Source organism: Carcharhinus amblyrhynchos, chromosome 26 (genome assembly GCF_965287045.1).
Source record: "Carcharhinus amblyrhynchos chromosome 26, sCarAmb.v2.hapA, whole genome shotgun sequence".
Classification (NCBI taxonomy): domain Eukaryota; kingdom Metazoa; phylum Chordata; class Chondrichthyes; order Carcharhiniformes; family Carcharhinidae; genus Carcharhinus; species Carcharhinus amblyrhynchos.
The window spans coordinates 12789210-12814424 of record NC_137349.1 but is presented as its reverse complement, the minus strand read 5'-3'; the positions used below and the strand labels follow the sequence as shown (position 1 = coordinate 12814424).

The following is a 25215-nucleotide window of genomic DNA, read 5'->3' as shown; positions in this document are numbered from 1 at the left end:
GCGCCACTGCCTCTAACTAGTGTGATTTGAACTTACCTTCTCCAGATTATCACTCCAGCACTTTAATCATCTCTGACCTGTCCCACTCTTCACATAAGTAGAAATTGAAGACTGGTTCTTATTGCAATAAGGAATGGTACAGCCACCAGCTGCACCCCATTCCTTGGCCACTGTCTCAGGCTGAACCAGACTGTTTGTCACCTTGGTATCCTATTTGACCCAGAGATAGTTTCTGACCCCATATTATCTCCATCATTAAGACTGACAGTTTCCCCTTCCATAACACCATTGACCCTGTCACTGCCTTAGCTCAGCTCGAGTTGAAATCCTCAACTATGGCTTTGAGATCTCTAAACATGACTACTCCAACATGGCTGGGCCCTAGCTTGCAACTTCCAGAAACCTCGGCTGTCCAAAATTCTCTGCAGCCATCCTAACTTGCAGCCAGTCCCACACACCTCTCACTTCCTGTGTTCACTGACCTACACAGGCTCCTGGTCAGCTACATCATGAGTTTAAAATTCTAACAGGGGCAAGAGGAGACCATCCAGCCTCCTCTTGCCGGTCAATACCATATTGGCTAATTCTGGTCTTCAACTCCACTTTCCTGCCTGCTTCCCAAGTCCTTCATTCCCTGACTGAGTAAAGATCTGTCTACTCAGTTTTAAATATATTTAACCATGGTGCATCAACGACCCTCTGCAGCAGAAAATACCAGAGATTAACACGCCTGAGGGAAGAGATTTCTCATCTCCGTCTTAAGTGATTGGCCCATTATCCTGAAACCTCGCTCCCCAATCTCTCATTATCTACCTTCTTTCCAAATCCTCCCATGGCTTTGCCCCCACTCTCCCTCCCTATCTTTGTGACTCCCTCTGAGATATTTGTGCTTCTCCAGCTCTGGTCTCCTGTGCATTGCTGATTTCCATCATTCAGCCACCTGGGCCCTAAGCCTTGGAGCTCCCTCCCTAATATCCCCTCTCTCCTTCTTAAAGACCCTCTGTAAAACCCACTTCTTTCTCTGATAGCAAACTCACTGTAGGCAGCTCTGTGTCAAACTGATAACCATTCCTCTGAAATGCCTCAGGATGTTTTACTGCACTAGAGGTGCAATATGAATGCAAGTTGTTGTTGGGTTCTTATATAACAATGTAAACAACCTTCAGTTCCAGTTTAAAACACTTCCCTTTTCTTCTATCTTTTCCTTTACAGATTTAGACCTGCATCGTTCTGGTGATGTGTGCTCTCCCTGTGGTCATGTGCTGATGTCACAGCTTCGTGTGACAATTCCCTAGTCAGTTTTTAGGGAATATTGTGGGTTGGGGAATGGGACTTTACAGTCAAACTTGGGAGAAAATTAAGTTGATTAATCATCCAGATATAAAAATTACAGAGTGATGGATTTATGGGCAAGAACTGATTGCAATCATTGCTATCACTGCACACATTCTCAGAGAACGTAGTAAACACACCAAGCCAGTTATTCAGACATTTGGGATTTTTATTGAGCATTGACATTTTTTTTTAGGAGGCATCAGATTAACCCAATTTCCCTATTGGTTTACTCCTGACCCTGGGCGGCATGCCAATTTGAGTTTTCATTGGTTCACAGTGGAATGATTGACAGGTGGATCCAGCATCAATGGAAGCCACAACATTGGCTGGAAGAGGAGGGGGGGCGGGGAGATGGAGGTGAGAGTTGGGGGTAAGAGCTGGAGGTCAGGGGAGGCTTGGGGATGGGGGAGGAGAAAATGTAGGAGTGGGAGGAGGGGGGAATAGGAGGGAGAGCGGAAGGTTAGCAGAGTGAGGTGGCAGGATAAAGGTTGAGGAGGGGAAGAGGAGGTGGGAGGTGGGGGGAAAGTGGTGGCGGGAGAGAAGAAGGGTCAGGGATGAGAGGAACCGTGAAGGGTGGGATGGAGGGAAGATGGGAGAGGAAAGTGGAACCAATGGAATAATTTAAATTTTACTTCGCTTTGCATGGACAGGTCAGGCGGCCATTTTAAGTGATGCCACAACCATTTCATTGGGTATGTTGGTGAATGAAGAGGCGGGGGAGATGGGGCCAGGGCTGTAGGTGGACAGGGCAGTGCAGGGAAGAATGAGGGGGCTTGGTGGGGGACGAGGGCAATGACCATTTTTCTAGTGGAAGAGTTGGCTATTTTAAGAGCATTATTAAACCCAGTGCAGGAAGGACAATTCTTCTCTCTTTTCAACATTGATACCGATGGCAGAACTGAAACCAGTGACCTTCGACTGAGCCTGATCACCTGTGCTAAATTTAGATTTTTCTGAATAATATTTTCCTTTAAACATGAGCTTTGATAACACTTACTATTCCCCTTCTTCTCCCGGGACTCCTAAACCATGTCCGCAGTCATTTGGGTTGCACGGGGTTTGGAAGGATGTCTACCAATGTCACTGCTGTGAGACGCATGGTGCGGCCAACTTGATAACTTCAGTAGAAACTATTACAGTCATTCACCGCACTGACTTGGCTGATCAAATGATCCCAATACTATTGATTCATTCTTGGGACGTGAGTGTCACTGGCAAGGCCAGCATTTATTGCCCATCCCTAGTTGGTTCTTGAGAAGGTGGTGGTGAGCTGCCTTCAGTGTGCTAAACGTGGCTGACTTGTCTAATGCTATTGTAACCTCCCAAACGTTTTGGTTACAGATTGTTGGACAAATGGCAAAATCCAATACTATTTTAAAATTAACTTTGTCCCAGATCATTATTTACCAATTATTTCAGCGGCAGCTCTGCCTAATCCCACATTTATTTTTGTATTCTTCCTCTTCCGCAGACAGTGGGAGTGAAATCAGCTCTGTAATCACACTGCAGGAAGGCAGTGAATCAGATGTCAAGCTGGCTGCTGTCACTCTGGTGCTATAAGCCAATCTGACCCCACACATTATTCTGGGCTGCCAACGGTGAGGGAGTCTCTGGTAACGCTCCAAATGGCCATTAACCTATCCTATTCACCCATCATCCCTGCGCTCGCTGATCCACACTGGCTTCCAGTCTAGCAATGCCTCACTTTTCAAATTCTCACCCTTATTTTCCAATCCCTCCATGGCCTCACTCCCCTCTTGCTCTGTAACCTCCTCCGATCCCACAACTCTCTGTTCCTCTCATTCCGACTACTTGCATAACTCTAATTTTTACCATTCCACCATTGACAGAGTGTTGAACAGACCATAAACTCTGGAATTCTCTCCCCAAACAACTCTACCTTTCCCTGCATTACAGACCTATCTCATTGAGTAAGCTTGTCGTTTCCTGTCCTTACGTGGCTTGGTGTCCAATTTTGTCTGGTTCTCTCTGGTGAAGTGCCTTGAGACGTTTTGCTATGTTAAGAATGCTGTATGAATGCAAGTCTAGGCATTGAGAGGCTGCTTGAGCAGATGGAGCAGAAAGCACAACATTGGGCAGTTATTCAATCTCTACGGATTTTCCCCATCAATTGGGGTGGCGATTGGGTGGAGGAACCCTGGCATATTTTACCCTGACCCCAGGGTCTACTGAGGTCCACTCCAGTGCCCAATCCAGCTGAGATTGATGCCGGGCATAACACCACTCAGGGATAGCCATATCCACTTGACCACAGTGGAAGCCACTAGCTGTGTTTGAACATTAGATATTGGGGCGACACAGAGGTAGTCTTGTGTTCACAAACCACCTGCAGATTGTCCATACACCAACAACCCAGCAACCTGCATATACATCCCGATGTCCATCGAGTACAGTAAATAGGATAGATTCCACAGTGGGAATTTGGGTCTTCCCAGAGCCCAGGGATAATGGGATCATCCCATATTCTTTTTTTTAGTAGTGCCCAAACAGTTGCTTTGAGTACTCTCAGGTCTTGCACTGAGTCTTACCACGGGACTGGGATAATTTTGCTTCTAGGTTACTGCGTTCAACCCCAGGCAGCCAAAACTCGTGTGTGTCAACGGGCGGGCGGGAGGGAAAGAGGGAAGAGAGGGACGGAGAACAGGAGGCTTAAGGAAGATGGCTTCAACCTATATATACTGGCCCGAACCCCTTGGCAAAAGCCTAGGGAGCTGCTTTACCCTTTTAAATATTAATGGTAACCTGCAGCTTCACTCTGGTATCCTAAAACCCAAACTTATAAATTAGAGATGGCTTTATAGAAAAAAGCTAACATTGTAAGCCATACAATGGCCAAGTGAGATCAGATCATCTACTTCTGAGAGTCCCTAGCTGCTATCAGAAGATGTATGCGGTGCTGTGGATGGTGATCGTCGTCTTCGGGTTGGTGTCCACGATCTCTCCGAACTGTACGTGACCGGCTTAAACCTGTGCATGTGAGTCTCAAGGAAGTCGCGCTGCTGTTGGCCAACAGCTTGGGTGATGAGTCCAGGCAATGCCTGGAGGCTGACAGTCAGTGAGTCCAGTTTGGTCTCCAACGTCACGATCCTTTTCTCCAAGTCCTCGTTCTTTTCCTGCAGTTCTGACAGGATGTCGTACATCACGTTCTGTGTCTGTGAACAGGAAGCGCAAAGAAACCAGTGTCAGAAAGACTGGGACACATTGCGAGCATGGACTATCCTTAAGAGGAACGGGGTGGGGTTGGGGGGTGGGGCGGGGGGAGAGGGGGAGTTACTGGGTGGGGGGGGAGGGGGACTCACCATGTTGGTGGGGGGGGGCAGGGGGAGTCACCATGTTGGGGGGAGTGGTGGGGAGTCACCGTGTGGGGTGGGGGAATTACTGTATTGGGGGGTGGGGAATTGCTGTGTGGGGGGTTGGGAGTCGCCGTGTGAGGGGGAGGGGGAGTCACCATGTGAGGGGGGAGGGGGAGTCACCATGTCGGGTGGCGGGGGAGTCACTGTGTGTGGGGGGTGGAGGGGGGAGTCGCCGTGTTGGGGGGGAGGGGGAGTCACCATGTGGGGTGGCGGGGGAGTCACCGAGTGTGGGGGGGGAGGGGGGGAGTCGCCGAGTGTGTGGGGGGGAGGGGGAGTCACCATGTGGGGTGGCGGGGGAGTCACCGTGTGTAGGGGGGGAGGGGGGGAGTTGCTGTGTGGGGGGGGAGGGGGAGTCACCATGTGGGGTGGCGGGGGAGTCACCGTGTGTGGGGGGGGGGGGTAGCGGGGAGTTGCTGTGTGGGGGGGGGGAGTTGCTGTGTCGGGGGCGGGGGGGGTAGTTGCCATGTGGAGGAGGCTGAAATGGAAACTCTGTCAGCTCCTGTGGTTAGTGTCTGGAGTTGGGAAATGGTTCTGGCTCAGAGTCACCATCCTGTCCCCTCTTCTGTCCATCCATTAGTCAGCGACCCCCTCACTCTAACCCCATCCCGCTAAGGTCTAGCTCATTGATCCTGGGCATGTGGTGGGTGCGCTGCGGGCAGCGTCACCCCTCTAGCAAGACCCTGTCACCCGGATTAAATTCTAGTTAAAATCCAACAGGTTTATCTGGAATTGTGAGCTTTTGGAGTGCTGCTCCTTCATCAGGTGACTCACCTCACGCTCCGAAAGCTCGTGATACCAAATAAACCTGTTGGACTTTAACCCGGTGTGGTGAGACTTCTTACTGCACCCACCCCAGTCCAACTCCAGCATCTCCACATCATGATTAAATCCTGCCAATGGTATTCAAATCCCTCCAATCCCTCCCTATCCCTGCAATCTCCTCCTGGGCTACGACCTTCCAGGATCTTTGCAGTCCCCTAATTCTGGCCTCTTGAACATAGATTTTTATTGCCCTCACTATTGGGCCATGCTTGTAGCTGCTGAAGTCCTAGGCTCAGGAATTTCCTCCCTAAACCTCTGTCTGGATCCCTCTGTTTCTCTCCGTCCCCCTCTCATTCTCTGTCTCCCTACTGCTCCCTCACTTTCTCCCTACCTCTCGCTCTCTCTTTCTCCCTTTCTCTCTCTGACCACACTAATAACAGGAGCTGACAAGCAAACTCACAGAGTTTACATTTCAGCCACCCTGCCCACCTTTCTCTCTCTATCTCCCTCTTTCCCCCTCTTTCTCTTTCCCTCTCTCTCTCTCTCTCTCTCTCTCCGGCTTTAAATTGCTCCTTAAAGCTGACACCTTTGACGAGGTTTTTGATGAACTGTGGTGACATTTCCTTATGTGTCTCAATATCAAATGTCATTGAAACACCTGGGGCTTATTTTCAAAGTGCTATATTAATGCACATTGTTGTTGTAATCCAAAGGTATTAAATGAGACTGAAGTGAGTTACCTCTCCTGGATGCCTCGCTACAGCAACCAGTCTGTGTGTGACCGTACACTGAGCGCTGACACATCGTCCAACAGAGGGAAGGGCTGGCAGCCATTCCAATCCTGTCCCTGTCCAACAATCACCACCCCGCACCCCCCCCCCCCCACCCCCACACAGCCTACACCCACACATTGCTGCAGAATTCCACAGATATTCAGCAGTAGCAGGGAGCCTGGGGGACTTGCGTAACCCTGTGTCTGTGTGGGTTTCCTCCGGAGCTCTGAATTCTTCCCACAGCCTGAAGATTGAGGTTGATTGGCCATGCTAAGTTATCCCTTAATGTCAGGAGGATTAGCAGGGTAAATGTTTGGGTTACGGGGATAGGATCTGGGTGGGATTGTGGTTGGTGCAGAGCCGATGGGCCGAATGCCCTCCTTCTGCACTGTAGGGGTTCTATGATTCTAAAACCCATCCTACCCTCAGGGTAGCGATGCTAACTGTAGCTTCTGGTGTCAGCCTTTGACCAAGAAACTCAGCCAGCCTGGAAATTGGCATTAACCAGTAAAACTGACCCTTCTTTGAGGCACAGTAAGAGCTCTCACAACACCAGGTTAAAGTTCAATAGATGGATCCACTTGATGAAGGAGCAGCGTTCCAAAAGCTCGTGATTCCAAATAAACCCGTTGGACTTTAATCCAATATTGTGAGACTTCTTACTGTGCCCACTCCAATCCAACACTGGCATCTCCACATCATGGCCCTCTTTGAGGTTAATGATCACCAACCTCTAGGATCGCTCTTCATTCTCCAGAAATTGAAGACTAATCTCCAAGAAACTGTTCTGAGCAACTCTCGGGACAAAAATAACAGGAACATTCAACAGATTGTTGACTAGGTGACCCGGTGTGGAGGTCAGGACTACTGGACTGACAGCGAAGATTCATCCAATCACAATGGCAAGTTAATTTGCTTTCGATTGGCTATAGGGAGGTGGGGTGCTAGGAAGATGAGCATGCCAGATGGCCAGTGGGCAGGAGTGTGGGGGTGGGGCAGTTGGAGGAAGGACTCCAGGAATGAGTCCAGTCGGAGTTGGCAACCCCCTTAGTTGACAGAGAATCCTCTCCATATCTTCTCAGGGATGTTTACACAGTTCATCGCATTACCAACCTTGGCTAAATCCACCAGTGTATTTGCTTGATCGTTTAATTTCCTCTGCTCCATTTTAACACCTCTTAATCTGTGTGGGAAACGCAGGGTTAATTTTATATGGAACAATTCTCATCATAGCCAATGCAGAAATGCAGAAACAAAAGCTACAGGCACAGGCAGCAAGCAACATCTGTCCCGGACACAAGCAGTCAGGATTCTAGATGATGGCTTCATGTTCCTTTCCCAAGAGACTGATTAACCCTTTCTGTGCAATGGGCAACAACAGTTCTGAGTCTGATGGCCCCTGTTCTGTGCTCAGGGTCAGGGTCAGTGGCGTAGTGGGAAACTTTCAGGTGCAGGAGTTCTGTTGCACTAGTTATATCATTACTAAATCTACCATTGCGTTGTTTTCCTGTATATTAATCATTTGAGTCCCTGAAAATCAGGAAACTGTTTTTTAAGTGAAAAATATCAGTGCCGATCGGCAATGGGCCTTTTATTTTGGAATAGTATGGTTTTGAGTCATTACTTTTTAATACAGCTAAAATTTAATTCTGCAACATTTTACAGGTTGGAGTATCCGTTATCCAAAATCCTTGGGGAAAATTGCCTTTTGCATTTTGGATAATTTCAGTTTTTGTCTGCAGCCAATAGGATGAGTGCTATCTCCATTAGAATAGCCTAAACTCGGGCTGGCTATGGTCTGAAGTCAATAAAATAGCGAGAAAAGCAACATGCATCCCTGGATAATAAATACAAAATACCCGGAATACATTCCCACTCCTGGCAACTTCTTGGACCCTGCTTTAGGAGAGGGTTCAGAGTATCAGTGTACTGACTGGGAGGTCCAGGTTTTTCACTGTAACTTCACTGCGGTGTTAATGTAAGCCTACGTGTAACACTAATAAACTGAACGACTGTGAGGGGAGGCATTCCTGAACAGTTCTCCCAGCCTCGTCCAGATTATTAACATTGGATTTCATTAGGAACACAGGAATTAGGAGCAGGAGTCGGCACTTCAGCCCTTTGAGTCTGCTCCGCTGTTCTATATGATCATGGCAGATCTCCATCTCATCCCAACTCCTCTTCCCTGCCTTTTCCCCACAGCCCTTTATCCCACTTTTGATCACATATTTATCTGTCTCTTTCTTGAATCCATTGATTGGTTCTGTATCCACTGCATTCTGGGCTGGTGAGTTCCACATATTCACAACCCTCTGTAAGAAATAACTTCTCCTTATCTCTGTCTGAAACCTCTGTCCTCTTACTCTACAACTCTGACCTCTTGTTCGAGACTGTTCTAGAAGGGGGAACATTTGGTTAACATTTACTTTATCAATTCCATTGAATATTTAATATACCTCCATCGAATCCCCCCTCATTCCTTTGTACTCCAGTGAGTACAAGCCCAAGCTATTCAACTGCTCCCCATACGACAGCCCCTTTAAACCTGGAATCAATCCAGTGAGCCTTTTCTTTTTGCCTTTTATTTGGCATTATTTATTGTTCACTTAGAAATGCCCATTGCTCAATGTAAGACTCTTAACGGGGAGAGTCAGGAGTCCAGGGAGAGTCTGGGGGTCAGCGGAGTGTCAGGAGGTCTGGGGAGAGTCGGGGATCTGGGAAGTGTTGGGGGTCCGGGGAGAGTCAGGGGCTCCAGGGAGTGTCAGGCAGTCTGGGGAGTGTCGGGGGGTCCGGGGAATGTTGGGGAGTGCGGGGAGTGTCAGGGGTCCAGGAAGTGCTGAGGGGTCTGGGGAATGTCAGGAGGTCTGGGGAGAGTTGGGGGGATCTGGGGAGAGTTGGGGGGATCTGGGGAGAGTCGGGGGGTCCAGGAAGTGTTGGGGGAGTGTCAGGGTTCTGGGAAGAGTTGGGGGGGAGTCCAGGGATAGTCAGGGGTTCCAGGGAGAGTCAGGGGTCCGGGTAGAATCGGAGGTTTTGGGGAGAGTTGAGGTTTCTGAAGAGAGTCAGGGGCTACAGGGAGAGTCGGGGGTCCGGAGAGAGTTGGGGGTCTGGGAAGAGTCGAGAGTTCCAAGGAGAGTCAGTGGCTCTGGGAAGAGTCAGGAGGTCTGGGGAGAGTGGGGGGTTTCTGGGGAGAATCAGGGAGTCTGGAAAGAGTTGGGATGTCTGGGGAGAGTCGAGGGTTCCAGGGAAAGTCAGAGGCTCCAGGAAGAGTCGGGGGGTCTGGGGAGAGTCGGGGGTCTGGGGAGAGTTGTGGGTCCGGAGAGAGTTGGGGAGTCTGGGGAGAGTCAGGCGCTCCGAGGAAAGTCGGGGGTCTGGAGAGAGTTGGGGAGTCTGGGAAGAGTCGGGGGTTCTGGGGAGAGTCAGGTGCTCCAGGAAGAGTCGGTGGGGCGGGGGGGGGGTTGGTGGGGGGGTCCGGGGAGATTCAGGAGGGTCTGGGAAGAGTCGGGGAATCTGCAGAGAGTTAGGGGGTCTGGGGAGAGTCAGGGGGGCTGGGGAGAGTCAAGGGTCCGGGTAGAGTCAGAAGGTCTGGGGAGGGTTGGGAGGTCCGGGAAGAGTCAGGGGTTCTGAAGAGAGTCAGGGGGTCCGGGTAGAGTCGGAGGGTCCAGGGAGAGTTGGGGGGTCTGGGGAGAGTCAGGGGTCCGGGGAAAGTTGGGAGGTCCAGGGAGAGTCAGGGGTTCTGAAGAGAGTCAGGGGGTCCGGGTAGAGTCAGAGGATCCAGGGAGAGTCGGGAAGTCCGGGGAGAGTCGGGGGGTCCAGGGAGAGTCGGGGGGTCTGGAGAGAGTCACGGTGTCCGGGGAGAGTCAGGTTAAAGGATGATCGCCGATGATGGGGAGAAGAGAATCTTCTTTATAGGAAGTCACGTTGAGGAAGCCAGGGATTTATTCACCAATGTCGGGTTTGTGAGCCGATATATACAACAGTATACGCTGATGGTCGATTTCCCCAGTGCACCCCCTCCGCCCCGTCCTCCTGTTCCTCTCAGCTCACCAACAACTCAAGCTGCCAAATCCGATCGGCCGAGCTCTTTCATTGGTTTTTTTCCTGCCAAAAGTATCCAAAGGAAAAGGCCACTCAGCCCTACTGCTCCATGCTGGTATTTACACTCCACTCCTGCTTTCTCTCACCCTATCCGCATCTCCCTCCGTTTCCCCCTCGTGTGTTTATCGAGCTCCCACTGAAACGTATCGATACAAGTCACCTCAACACTGAGCTCCACATTCCCGCCTCACTCGGGTCAGGAAAGGTTAAGTGTTTGTGAGTCCTGGCAGACTGCACAAAAAATATCGATAAACTAGAGACCCACGCTAATGACTCTTCTCTGTCCTTTTGTAATTGGCTCAAATGTTTTCAAGCCAATCTCCAACATCAGTAAAGACAACAAAAGGTGACCTTGAGGATGTCAGCACAGGTCGATTAGGCTGTCAGAAAGCGTACTTCACTCTGTAAACTGCGCAAAGGGCCAGTGAGATACGCTGAACCTTCACTGGTTAGACATCAGCTAGAGTTGTCTGTTCATTTATGGGCATCTACTGTTAGGGTGGGGAAGAGATTTGACCAGAATGGTGCTGGGAATGAGGGAATTCAGTATGTGGGGTCTTTAGATTGATGGATTTGTGGGTGTGGATTAAATCGAGGGGGTTTGGGGATAGGGTGGGGAGAAGGGGTTGAAGTCACGGTTCAGCTGTGATCTCATTCAGGTGTGAATTATACAGTCAATGGCAGAACCCTGAGCAGCACTGACATGCAGAGGGATCTGAGCGTACATGTCCACAGATCCCTGAAAGTGGCAATACAGGTGGATAAGGTGGTCAAGAGGGCATGCATGCCTTCATCGGCCGGGGCATCAAGTATAAAAGTTGGCAAGTTATGTTGCAGCTATACAAAACCTTGGTTAGGCCACATTTGGAGTACTGAGTGCAGTTCTGGTCACCAGAAGGCATGGATGCTTTGGTGAGGGTGCAAAGAAGGTTGACCACGATGTTTCTTGGTCTGGAGGGCTTTAGATATGGGGAGAGACTGGATAAACTCAGACTGAAAAGACAGAGGATGAGGGGGGGTGACCTGATGGAGGTTATTATGAGAGGCATAGACAGGGTGGATAGTCAGAGGTTTTCTCCCAGGCTGGAAAGGTCGACTACAAGATGGCACAGGCTCAAGGTGAGAGGTGGTAAGTTTAGGGGAGACGTACGGGGAAAATTTTTCACACATAGTGTGGTGGGTGCCTGGACCGTGCTGCCAGTAGGGGCAATGGAAGCAGGCACATTAGCAACGTTCAAGGGATATCTTGATAGACACACGAATGGGAGGCAAACAGAGGGATAGGAAAAGCGTATCAGCGCAGGCTTGGTGGGCCGAACGGCCTGTTCCTGTGCTGTATTGCTCTTTGTGTTTGGAATGGCGGAATAGGTTGGCACGATCTACCCCTGCCTCAGTTTCATATCTTATTTCAATTGAGACAAGGAATGTTAAGGGGAAATTTATATTCACAAGATCCAAATCTCTTAGTAACAGCTCTCTCACCACACAGACTGCAATGGTTCCAAACAACAGTCCATCAGCACCTTGTCAATGGCAAGAGAGGGGATAGGAATAATTGTTAGTGATGAAGAAATATTTAAAGAACTTAACTGGGTGAATTAAATCTTCAGCTTTGTTGCCAAGAATATGACAGCACTTTTTATTTAACACAAATCTCATTTTTACCGGGTTCCCATATCTTTCCCATTTGAAAATGTTCAATTAAATTCCAAATTCCAAGTTTAAATTAATGTGTGTGGTCAGCACCTATGCTGCAGAATGCGTACAGATTAAAAATGTTATTAATATCGAACAGGGTCACGTCCACGTCAGCTCCCAGCCTGTTTGCATTCGGAATTCTGCTGCTGTCTCCGGAGTAGGTCATCTGAAAATTTCTAAAATGCAAACTGGACAAAGTCCATGGCCTGGATTTCCGTCAGGACAGGGAAGCTCTCTGCAGGGGACACCAGGTGGGAGAGACCCGGATCTGGAATTCCCAGACCCAACAGGGAGGAAATGGGCATGTGTCAGAGTTTGCACAGAGGCAGCTGCCAATGAAATCAACAGCCCTGTCCACCTGTGTGATTTTGGTGTGAGAGGGGGTCTGAAATTTGAAGGAGGCAGAATGGGAGCAGGTAGGGGCAGGTCTGACACCTGTGGGTTCATTCAGATAGCCAAGGCACCCTTTTGCAGAGATAAGGCTGGATGTGGCCCCGATACACATTTTGGGGACATCAGCTATCCTTTGGGCCACTAAAATTAGGCATGAATGTGCGTAAAAAGGGAATGAACTCATTGGAGCTGTGAAACTCAATGGAACTATCAAAAACAGTTGCTGGGGTGTATTGTTAAAGGGAGCTGTCAAACTGTCAAGACATCTTAACTTTTTGGTAAAAAACCGTTTGGAGATTGATAAAAAAGATGATTGCTTGATATTTCACTAAATCTGCTGACATAATCCTTAGGGTTTCCATTACTGAATTAGTGCTGTAAGACTGATTTCACAACTGTCCATTATCACAGTAAGCCGTCTGCCAGTTCACTGTTTGATTGACAGCTTCAAGTGGTTATGGAGTTTTAGAATTGGGAATATGAATTTCAATTCTCGTTTTTATATGGGATTATGCAAGTGAATGAAATGTTTGTTGTTATAAAGCATACTGTAGTTGACGGAATGGAAATATAGCAAATAGGATTTATGAATGCAATTTAATGTTAACACTTGGAATTTAATTTAATTTAATCTCAGCATGGGCCCTGAGGTCTGCCCATGGTGGATATAGGGTGAATTGGCATGGTAGGTGTAGGGGCAAAGGATGATAGGAGAGGGGTCATGGGTTGGCATGATTTGGCACTAAGTTGGCATAAGGGCCATGGGGTGTGGCAGGGGAACATGGGTGGCATGGAGGATATGACAGGCCTCGGGGTGGTCAGAGGGCACAAGGTATGGACGGGGCATGGGGAGTATATGAGAGCTTTTTTACTGTTTTATTTATTAAACCTCAGCACAAAGTGGGAGCATGGAGTCAGCCTGCCTTCACTACCGTTCACTGGCCCAACTCCCAGATTGAAATTCGGACGTTCACTCTGACACTTTTAAAGAGTTTGGGTTCTTGGAGCCAGGAATTCACCCATTTCTGCCCAATAAGCAGACAAAATTCTAGGCCTATGATATTTTCTTAAACCCCATTTGCATGAGATTAGGGAAAAGACGGTGAGTTTTTAAAGTTTCCTGTTTTGTAAATTCAAACTCTTCTTTCATCTCCTGGCCTTTCTCCAAACCTCGCCCTGTTTGCCTTTGAATTCAATCTGAAGACTTATTTTAGTTGTAATCAAAACTTCCTGTTTAGGCTTCACACTAACGTCCTGTTATGGTGCAGGCTAATTTCCTCTTTCTGTAAGAAATGGCAAGGATCCAGGTGCCAGTAAACTGCAAAGCATAAAATATATACTTTAGATGATTAATGTTTCGGGGCTGGTGGGGTGAGGTCAAATTGAATTATACTGTTAAATGTGGCTGGCACAAAAGGTACCCATGCCTGATTGAAAGAGTTATCTAATTCTCCACTCTGCTCTCTCCCCAGAAACCTGCAAATTTCTCCACTCAAGTATTTATCCAATTCCCTGGTGGAAGTTACTATTGAATTCCACTGCCCGGAGGCAGAACATTCCAGATCATAACAACTTGTTACGATGTCTCCTCATCTCCTTCTCTGCCTCTTTCATAATAACTTTCAGTCTCTTGTTATTGACCCTTCAAACATGTGGAAAGTATTTCCGTTTATTTGCTCTGTCAAACTCTTCAAACACATCCAAATGCAATACTAACTTTTCTTGGATTTTATTGCAAACTATTTAGAAATGCTTTTCTTCTCGTTCAAACGCTTGGTCATCTCTCCCTTGGTCGTCTCTCCCTCAGGCATCCCTCCCTCTCCCTCCTTTGCTCACCTCTCCCTCTCCCTCGGTCACCTCTCTCTCTCTCTCTCCCTTGGTCACCTCTCCCTCGGTCACCTCTCTCTCTCCCTCCCTTGGTCACCTCCCCCTCAGTCACCTCTTTCTCTCTCCCTCGGTCACTTCTCTCTCGGGTACCTTGCTCCCTCAGTCACCTCTCCCTCTCCTCAGTCACCTCCCCTTCGGTCACCCCTCCCTCTCCCTCAGTCATCTTTCCCTCAGTCACCTCTCTCTCTCCCTCGGTCACCTCTCCCTCGGTCACATTCTCTCTCCCTGGGTCACCTCTCCCTCGGTCACCTCTGTCTCTCTCTCCCTCAATCACCTCCCCCTCGGTCACCTCTGTCTCTCCTTCAGTCACCTCTCCCTCTCACTCGGTTATCTCTCTCTCTCTCCCTTAATCACTTCTCCCTCGGTCACCTTTCCCTCTCCTTCGGTCATCCCTCTCTGTCCCTCCCTCGGTCACCTCTCTTCCTCTCCGTCGATCACCTCTCCCTTGGTCACCTATCTCACCCTCAGTAACCTCCTCCTCTGCCCCTAATCTCTGACTATCTCAGTGTACAGTCCCCTGAGCCTCTGTTACTCGCCACGGTATCATTCTGAGCCTGGCAGTGTGTGATTTCTCTGACGGATCCATCTGCAATGGACAGCATTCAGGAAGTGGAGGGTTGGAGAGACTCGAGAGTTTATTTATTGCACAGGATCCCTGCTCACTTTTACTCCCTCCACACTTATTCCCACGCACTTGCTATCACATCTAAATGATGTGGTTAATATTTCACTCATCTTGTTTTGTAATTGTCCCCTCGTTACCAATAACTCGGAGAAGAAGGAATGATTGGAGTAAATTTAAAGAGCAACATCTGAAAGCTTTGCAGAATCCTTTCTAGGCCAATCTAACTGCAGAGTTAGGAAATGGATAGGATTGTGTCCGATATTGCTTTATATTCTCAAACCCCCTGATCTCACTCCCCACTGAACTCAATAGACAGCATTGAGAGGGGATATATCCCAGGGTTCGGCCACTGAGTCTATATGGCAGAACTGAGAAATAAAAAGGGGAGAATCACTTTTATAGGATTGTACTATAGGCCCCCAAATAGTCAGCGGGAAATTGAGGAGCAAAAATGTAAGAAGATTACAGATAGCTCCAAGAAAAATAGGGTGGTAATAGTCGAGGATTTTAACTTTCCCAACATTGACTGGGACAGCCATGGTATTAGAGGGTTGGATGGAGAGAAATTTGTTGAGTGTATTCAGGAGGAATTTCTCATTCAGTATGTGGATGGCACGACTAGAGAGGGGGCAAAACTTGGCCTCCTTTTGGGAAATAACGAAGGGCAGGTGACAGAAGTGTTAATGAGGGATCACTTTGGGACCAGTGACCATAATTCTATTAGTTTTAAGACAGCTATGGAGAACAATAGGTCTGACCCAAAAGTTAATATTCTAAATTGGGGCAAGGCCAATTTTGATAGTATCAGGCAGGACCTTTCAAAAGTCTGTGGAAAGGCAAAGGGACATCTGGTAAATGAGAGGCTTTCAAAAGTGCGTTAACCAGGGTTCAGGGTAAGTACGTTCCTCTTTGAGTGAATGGCAAGGCTGGTAGAAGTAGGGAACCCTGGATGACTCAGGATATTGAGGCCCTGGTCAAGAAGAAGAGAAGGCATATGACATGCATAGGCAGCTGGGATCAAGTGAATCTCTTGAAGAGAACAGGGGGTGTAGGAATGGAGTTAAGAGACAAATCAGGAGGGCAAAAAGGGGACACAAATTTGTTTTGGCAGGTAAGACAAAGGAGAATCCAAAGACATAAAGGGCAAAAGAATAACTAGGAAGAGAGTAAAACCTCTTAAGGATCAAAAGGCCATCTATATGTGAATCCACAAGAGATGGGTGAGCTCCTCAATGAATGTTTCTTATTGGTATTTACTGTTGAGAAAAGTATGGATGTTAGGAAACTTGGGGAAATAAATAGTAAATTGAGGACTGTATATATTACAGAGAGGGAGGTGCTGGGAGTCTTAAAGTGCATCAATGTAGGTAAATCTCCGGGACCTGATGAAGTGTATCTCAGGAGGCTAGGGAGGAAATTGTGGGTCCCCTAGCTGAGATATTTGAATCTTCGAGGTGCCTGAACATTGGAGATTGGCAAATGTTGTGCCTTTGTTTAAAAAGAGCTGCAGGGAAAAGCCTGGGAACTACAGTCTGGTGAGCCTCACATTTGTGGTGGGTAAATTGTTGGAAGGTATTTTGAGAGACAGGATCTACAGGCATTTAGAGATGCAAGGACTGATTAGGGATAGTCAGCATGGATTTGTGAGTGGAAAATCATATCTCACAAATTGTTTGAGATTTTTGAAAGGGTAACCAAGAAGGTAGATGAGGGCGGTGCAGTTGATGTTGTCTACATGGACTTTAGCAAGGCCTTTGACAAGGTACCACATAGTAGGTTAATGCAGAAGGTTGAATCTCATGGCATCCAGGATGAGGTAGTTAAATGGGTACAAAACTGTACCCACCCCAATCCAACACCGGCATCTCCAAATCATAACATTTAAAAGACATTTGGACAGGTGAATGGATAGGACATGTTTAGCAGGATATGGGCCAAATACAGGCAAATGGGACTAGCTGGCCGGAGGGCTTGTTTCCGTGCTATGTGCCTCTCTGACTCTATGACACTTGCAAACATTTAGAAACAATATCTGCAAGCACAAAATCTTGACTGTAATAGGATATTAATCATGTCAGGGATGTGCCTGCTGTTTTGTCCCAGTGTGTCCCTCACAGCGTCAGCGACATGAGTGCTGGGTGAGAGCAATGGACTGAGATGGTGATTTGGAAGATAAGAGTTCAGGTCAATCCAGGTCACAGCTGTAAGGAGGCTCAGATATTGACTGCGCTTAATCAGGGGTCGCTGTGAACTGTACACCTGCACTTTGGGCAGAGCAGTAATGAGCTATCAGAACCGGGCAAATTAAATTGCCATTGTCCTGTGAGAATCAGTAAGTGTGGCCCTACCCTCCCCTATTCTGCATAGACCTTCAGCACAGGACTCCTCAGTCATCGGGAGCATTCCGTTTGTGACTGGTACTCTCGGCTAAGTTTCAATTTGAAAGAAATACAAATTACACAAAGCTCAGCGTGGAAGAGGCCATTCACTCATCATGCTCGTACTAGCTCCACCTTAGAGCCTCCTGCTCGATTCCCATTTCCTCATCACCGTTCAATGTGTTTCACATTCATGCTCAAACCTGGGAATAACATGCAAGTGACGGATACCTTGTCTAGACTGAAGAACGATGGGCTATTGAGCACCTTGGAGACACTGATGGCACTCAGTAAGACACACTTACATCCCAAGTTAGCGACTATCAAGAATCTATTATTCACGCTGTGACTGAACGATTGCCCTCAGATCTGACAGCTCATGATCTGCTTACTTTGCACATGTACATTTCCTGCTTGGGCCTCCGCACGTGAACCTCACTTTGTTGGCCTCAGTCTGTCACATGCAGCCACACAGAGGGGGTAAATGTCAGGAGTCTCAGTGCAACCAGGCAGGCAGCTGCAGTCATGAATCCAATGGGCGTAAGATTGTGGGCAGCATATGTATGTGCAACTCCTGATGAGATTTACCCTCTAACCTTCATTAGCCCATAACTCAGGCCCCAAGCCTTTGGCCTTTGAATAGAGGAGATGGGTTTAATGTAAAAGGGTAGGGGGGAGACCTGATGTAATAAGATTTTGGGAAGAGGTCTCTCTGAGATTTAGCATTGGGAAGCTAAGGTTGGCACAGCCCATATCAAACATCACCCCTTTGTCCCATTACCATACCAATGTAGGAGGTAGTATATCAGAAATTGGTCCATTAGGTCCTGCAGGAACCTTTTGGAATTAGTGTAGATCTACCATAAACCCTCACATCTCTGCTTCCCTCCCCTGCCCAAGATGGTAGCTCCTTTTCCCTTCAACTCCATCTCCTCCAATATATTTTTGTTTCTTTGAATTAAATTTAAAACTTCTAACTTTGGCTTCACTCTTGGATAAGAACGTGTTGGCACATCTGGAGAAGATACTTTCTAACAGGGCAGGGTGAGCCCGTTGGTTGAGCAGTGTAGGAGAGGAATGGCGAGGTCACAGGCGTACCTATCTGACTGGTTCCTACCGCAGTGCACAAGCTCCTAACCATCGGACCCCAACTCCCCATGCAAAAGGAAAAGGAAGATTATAAAATCAAACACAACTTACTTCTGGCCTCTGCATTGAGTTAGCGAAACAGAACGGAAAAAAAAGGACAAAAACACATCACAGGATTAATACGACAAGACACAGGGATAAAGGAACATACAACAAATAACAATAATCCAGCCACTCTCACATGAACCTTCCCTGCCTCTGACTTTGAAGCTTCTTAGCCAATAGTCCAAAAAAAGGTGAGGATTTGTCTTGAGGTGAGGAGGAAGCTAGTATCAGATTGGACCTTGTTTTTGGCGTCTTGTTTTGGGTGCTGTGCCAGTGATAGAGGCTGGGTTGAAATGAGAAGCACGTCCTTCCCCCAACTGCAATTCAACCCCCCCCCACCCGCCAGAGACTCTTGTTACTTGGGTACAAACTCCACAGGGATCGGCTGTCTCCCTGTGTCAGAATAAGAGAGGGCAAATTGTGTTGCCCCAGCTAAAACATCAAATTCCCAGCTGATAGCATTCTGGCAAGATTCTGCAGGACAGCGTACTGAAATTGGGATCACTCCATTTAGCACCCTATTCAGTGTACCCGTGCCAACAACACAGGAGTCAAGACAACTATTTCATTAGTGCTTTGGTTGGAACCTCCCTGGCCACAGCACATTTTAGGTCGAGTGACCTGTGTTCACTGTGGATCGGAATCAGTAGGCTGTGAGTTTATGTTCTACTCAGGAGACACAAGTACCTAATCTGACACTCCCACTACAGTGCTGAGGGAGGGCTGTGCTGTCATGGGTGCTATCTTTTGAGTCAGACAGTAAGCAGAAGCCTATTTGCCCTCTTAGATGGATGTTAAAGATTCCATACCATTATTTGGAAGAGAAGGTGGCTTGGGACAATATTCATTCCTCATACAGCATCACTAATACAGATGATCCGGTTATTATCATAATGTTGTTTGTGAGACATTGCTGTGTGAAAATTGGATGCTACATTTCCTACATTACCACAATGGTTACACTTTGGAAAGTATTCCTTCACTGTAAAGTATTTTGGAACATCCTGAGATTGTCAAAGGTGTGATAGAAATCAAGCACTCCGAATATGAACAATAATTCTCAGACATTATAACAATTGGTGTCACTGTTTTAGCAAATATCGGTTATTGATATAGACTGATCACAAATAAGGGCACTAAATCATAAGCAGATAGGACTGGAATGAAAATGTTCTCAAGCCATTGGCTCTTAGCGGTGACCCAGTTATCCTCAGCACATTAGCTAATGATGAGTAACAACATACTAAAGGAACCTGCATTCCTGCAGTAGCAACTTGGAAATGCTTACTCCCTGATGGTTTCCACTAATTACTAGAGACATTAGGAGTATCAATGTGCAGATTTCTCCTTGCATTTGGTTGGTTGTTCCCACGGCAAGAGTCACTGACCCTCAGCCTAAGAAGCCTTCAATTCTTGAGGTGGTGGCCATTGCATCCCAGTTGCTTCACTTCTTTTGGAAGAGGTGTGAGTTATGCTGGGTTGGGTCCCTGACTACTGGGTTTGGACACTCACCGACAGGACACACAGTGAAACACGTCTGCAAAAGCACACCTCTCATACTGGCTGGCCACTCACTCGTTCTCAGTGATGTCCCCTCAGGTGGAACTGCCAATTGTGCTTGGCCATATTTCATCACTTGACTTCCAACCATCCTGCTCCCTGAACTCCCGCTATTGGCTATCTGACATGTCCATCCCATGGCAATCTGCTTTCCCACAGCCAATTGGACAAAGAACAGAGTCCTGGTTGGATGAATCTTGACTGTCAGTCATATGGCTAGTTCTCTTCATTTCTAATATTTTTCTAACTATTGATGTTGTTCAGAAGAGAAGGAACACAACATTAAAATTATTTTCCCAGGACTTTGCCCATTGCAATGTCCTGAAGGCGAATCTCTAGCTCCTGGAGAGTCCAGAGGAATCCTAGAGCGTTGGCAACCCAAACGCCATAAGGTCCAGTTATAATTGCTGATATTAATAATTGAAAGTCAATAAGGAGATAAAAAATCTCAAATCGGATTATTAACCAAAGTCTGAAAGCCGGAGATTCTTGATTACATTCTGATGTTGCAAACAAAAACCCAATTAAAAAAAATGAGGATATCATGTGAAAGAGGCCTTGTTGCTGTGGTAACAGAGCAGCGATTCAACATAACAGAGGAAAAGACAACTTAAAATAAATGGCAGGTTATTTCAGCTGGTAACCTGGTTCCTAAGTAAGCTTCAGTTAATAAGTTTCATCACTTTGAAAGCATATTGTTTAAGGTGTTTCACTCGGATAAAACCATGTTTAAATTAGACCAACATTTAATCAGACAGTGATGTGTAGGCTCACAGGACAACCTCCCCAGCAATTAATCTACAGGTTTAATATTCCTCTCTCCAAACACAGTAATATTGGGGTTGTGTTCATGACCGAGTACGTTTGTGAGTAATTCAATTCTGAAACTTTAATCTGGGAGTTTGGCTTGGGTACAATTCAACACTAAAGTTCACAAAGGCATCAACTGGTGGTTGGAATGTTCTCCATTAAGATCCCAGAGGAACCAGCCTCCATGGTTGGATCTCTACCATCCCACCCGCTGTGGAATCAACACTGGCGAGGGTCCAACAACGGAAATCTCGCTTGACTTTGGGCAGGCATTCCAGTCTCACCCGAGTGAGGCTGTAAAATCCCACTCCATGTGCTTTATTTAACAAATTGTTTAACTTGAGCATCAATATTTGGTTTCAGCGAACATAATGGTTCTGTACGTCTCCAATTGGTGAGTAAGACGCAGGAAACTGTTCCCTGGCTTTGACCACAACATCACTTGACCTGGAATTTCCTTCGCTTACATCTCTCCCACACAGCACTTTCCATTCCCATCTCCCGCTCCCATCCCCATTCCCCATTGCAGTGGCTCTCAAACAACTGCTAAATTTCAAGAAATTGGGAATACAATTATCGTCTGTTCAGTTTGTTGAATGTCAATCTCATGGGAAATTGCTTTCCATCACTCAGTTCAGATTGTTAACTGGTGAAGATTGTCATGGCCTCAGTCTGAGCTGGATTCAATGGGTTCTATGATAAATGTCTAATACAAGGCCTTGTTAGTGTCTAACACACTGCCCTTGTTAGTGTCTAACATACTGCCCCGGTTAGTGCCTAACCCACTGCCCTGGTTAGTGTCTAAAACACTGCCCCAGTTAGTGTCTAAAACACTGCCCCAGTTAGTGCATAACGTACTGCCCCGGTTAGTGTCTAAAACACTGCCCCGGTTAGTGTCTAACACACTGCTCCGGTTAGTGTCTAACACACTGCCCTGGTTAGAGTCTAAAACACAGCCCCGGTTAGTGTCTAACACACTGCCCTGGTTAGTGTCGAACATACTGCCCCGGTTAGTGTCTAACACACTGCCCCCGTTAGTGTCTAACACACTGCCCCGGTTAGGGTCTAACACACTGCCCCGGATAGTGTCTAACACACTGCTCCAGTTAGTGTCTAACACACTGCCCCGGATAATGTCTAACACACTGCCTCGGATAGTGTCTAACACACTGCTCCAGTTAGTGTCTAACACACTGCCCTGGTTAGTGTCTAACACACTGCCCCGGTTAATGCCTAACACACTGCCCCGGATAATGTCTAACACACTGCCCCGGTTAGTGTCTAACACACTGCCCTGGTTAGTGTCTAACGCACTGCCCTGGTTAGTGTCTAACACACTGCCCCGGTTAGTGCCTAACATACTGCCCTGGTTAGTGCCTAACATACTGCCCTGGTTAGTGTCTAACACGCTGCCCCAGTTAGTGTCTAACACGATGCCCCAGTTAGTGTCTAACACACTGCCCGGGTTAGTGTCTAACACACTGCCCTGGTTAGTGTCTAACACACTGCCCTGGTTAGTGTCTAACACACTGCCCTGGTTAGTGTCTAACACACTGCCCTGGTTAGCGTCTAACACACTGCCCCAGTTAGTGTCTAACACACTGCCCTGGTTAGCGTCTAACACCCTGCCCTGATTAGTGTCTAACACACTACCCCGGTTAGTGTCTAACACACTGCCCTGGTTAGCGTCTAACACGCTGCACCGGTTAATGTCTAACACACTGCCCTGGTTAGTGTCTAAAACGCTGCCCCGGATAATGTCTAATACACTGCCCCGGTTAGTGTCTAACACACTGCCCTGGTTAGTGTCTAAAACGCTGCCCCGGATAATGTCTAATACACTGCCCCGGTTAGTGTCTAACACACTGCCCTGGTTAGTGTCTAAAACGCTGCCCCGGATAATGTCTAATACACTGCCCCGGTTAGTGTATAACACACTGCCCTGGTTAGTGTCTAAAACGCTGCCCCGGATAATGTCTAATACACTGCCCTGGTTAGTGTCTAACACACTGCCCTGGTTAGAGTCTAAAACACAGCCCCGGTTAATGTCTAACACACTGCCCCGGATAATATCTAACACACTGCCCTGGTTAGTGTCTAAAACGCTGCCCCGGATAGTGTCTAACACACTGCTCCAGTTAGTGTCTAACACACTGCCCTGGTTAGTGTCTAACACACTGCCCCGGTTAGTGTCTAACACGCTGCCCCGGTTAGTGTCGAACACACTGCCCTGGTTAGTGTCTAACACACTGCCCCGGTTAGTGCCTAACATACTGCCCTGGTTAGTGTCTAACACGCTGCCCCAGTTAGTGTCTAACATACTGCCCTGGTTAGTGTCTAACACGCTGCCCCAGTTAGTGTCTAACACGATGCCCCAGTTAGTGTCTAACACACTGCCCTGGTTAGTGTCTAACACACTGCCCCGGTTAATGTCTAACACACTGCCCCAGTTAGTGCCTAACATACTGCCCTGGTTAGTGTCTAACACGCTGCCCCAGTTAGTGTCTAACACGATGCCCCAGTTAGTGTCTAACACACTGCCCTGGTTAGTGTCTAACACACTGCCCTGGTTAGCATCTAACACCCAGCCCTGATTAGTGTCTAACACACTACCCCGGTTAGTGTCTAACACACTGCCCCGGTTAATGTCTAACACACTGCCCTGGTTAGCGTCTAACACCCTGCCCCGGTTAGTGTCTAACACACTGCCCTGGTTAGCATCTAACACCCAGCCCTGATTAGTGTCTAACACACTACCCCGGTTAGTGTCTAACACACTGCCCCGGTTAATGTCTAACACACTGCCCTGGTTAGCGTCTAACACCCTGCCCCGGTTAGTGTCTAACACACTGCCCCGGTTAATGTCTAACACACTGCCCTGGTTAGTGTCTAACACACTACCCCGGTTAGTGTCTAACACCCTGCCCTGATTAGTGTCTAACACACTGCCCTGGTTAGTGTCTAAAATACTGCCCAGGTTAGTGTCTAAAACATTGCCCCGGTTAGTGTCTAACACACTTCCCCCGTTAGTGTCTAAAACACTGCCCTGGTTAGTGTCTAAAACATTGCCCCGGTTAGTGTCTAACACACTTCCCCCGTTAGTGTCTAAAACACTGCCCAGGTTAGTGTCTAAAACATTGCCCCGGTTAGTGTCTAACACACTTCCCCCGTTAGTGTCTAAAACACTGCCCTGGTTAGTGTCTAACACGCTGCACTGGTTAGTGTCTAATATACTGCCCTGGTTAATGTCTAAAACACTGCCCTGGTTAGTGTCTAACACGCTGCACTGGTTAGTGTCTAATATACTGCCCTGGTTAATGTCTAACACACTGCCCCGGTTAGTGTCGAACGCACTGCCCCGGTTAGTGTCTAACACACTGCCCTGGTTAGTGTCTAACACACTGCCCTGGTTAATGTCTAACATACTGCCCCGGTTAATGTCTAACACGCTGTCCCGGTTAGTGTCTAACACGCTGCCCCGGTTAGTGTCTAACACGCTGCCCCGGTTAATGTCTAACACACTGCCCCGGATAATGTCTAACACACTGCCCTGGTTAGTGTCTAACATACTGCCCTGGATAATGTCTAATACACTGCCCCAGTTAGTGTCTAACATGCTGCCCTGGTTAGTGTCTAATACTCTGCCCTGATTAGTGTCTAACACACTGCCCCGGTTAGTGTCTAACACGCTGCCCCGGTTAGTGTCTAACACCCTGCCCTGATTAGTGTCTAACACACTGCCCCAGTTAGTGTCTAACACACGTCCCCGGTTAATGTCTAACACGCTGCCCCGGTTAGTGTCTAACACGCTGCCCCAGTTAGTGTCTAACATACTGCCCCGGTTAGTGTCTAACACACTGCCCCAGTTAGTGTCTAACACACTGCCCCGGTTAGTGTCTAACACGCTGCCCCAGTTAGTGTCTAACACACTGCCCCGGTTAGTGTCTAACACGCTGCCCCGGTTAGTGTCTAACACACTGCCCCGGTTAGTGTCTAACATACTGCCCCGGTTAGTGTCTAACACGCTGCCCCAGTTAGTGTCTAACACACTGCCCCGGTTAGTGTCTAACACGCTGCCCCGGTTAGTGTCTAACACGCTGCCCCAGTTAGTGTCTAACATACTGCCCCGGTTAGTGTCTAACACACTGCCCTGGTTAGTGTCTAACACACTGCCCTGGTTAGTGTCTAACACGCTGCCCCAGTTAGTGTCTAACACACGTCCCCGGTTAATGTCTAACACACTGCCCCGGTTAGTGTCTAACACCCTGCCCCGGTTAGTGTCTAACACCCTGCCCCGGTTAGTGTCTAACACACTGCCCCGGTTAGTGTCT

General features: G+C 47.8%; 1 protein-coding gene across 1 annotated transcript in view; it reads right to left on the bottom strand.

Annotated features, from left to right (window-relative positions):
- Positions 1 to 4131: 4131 nt before the first annotated feature.
- The window catches only part of kcnn1a (potassium intermediate/small conductance calcium-activated channel, subfamily N, member 1a), a 128367-nt gene continuing 107283 nt past the window's right edge, over positions 4132 to 25215 (bottom strand). Inside the window, exons 9-10 of the mRNA XM_080212629.1 lie at positions 7358 to 7427; positions 4132 to 4508 (exon numbers count right to left, since the gene is read on the bottom strand). Coding sequence (XP_080068755.1) covers positions 4224 to 4508; positions 7358 to 7427 — 355 coding nt within the window. The 3' untranslated portion in view covers positions 4132 to 4223. The remainder of the gene's footprint in view (positions 4509 to 7357; positions 7428 to 25215) is intronic.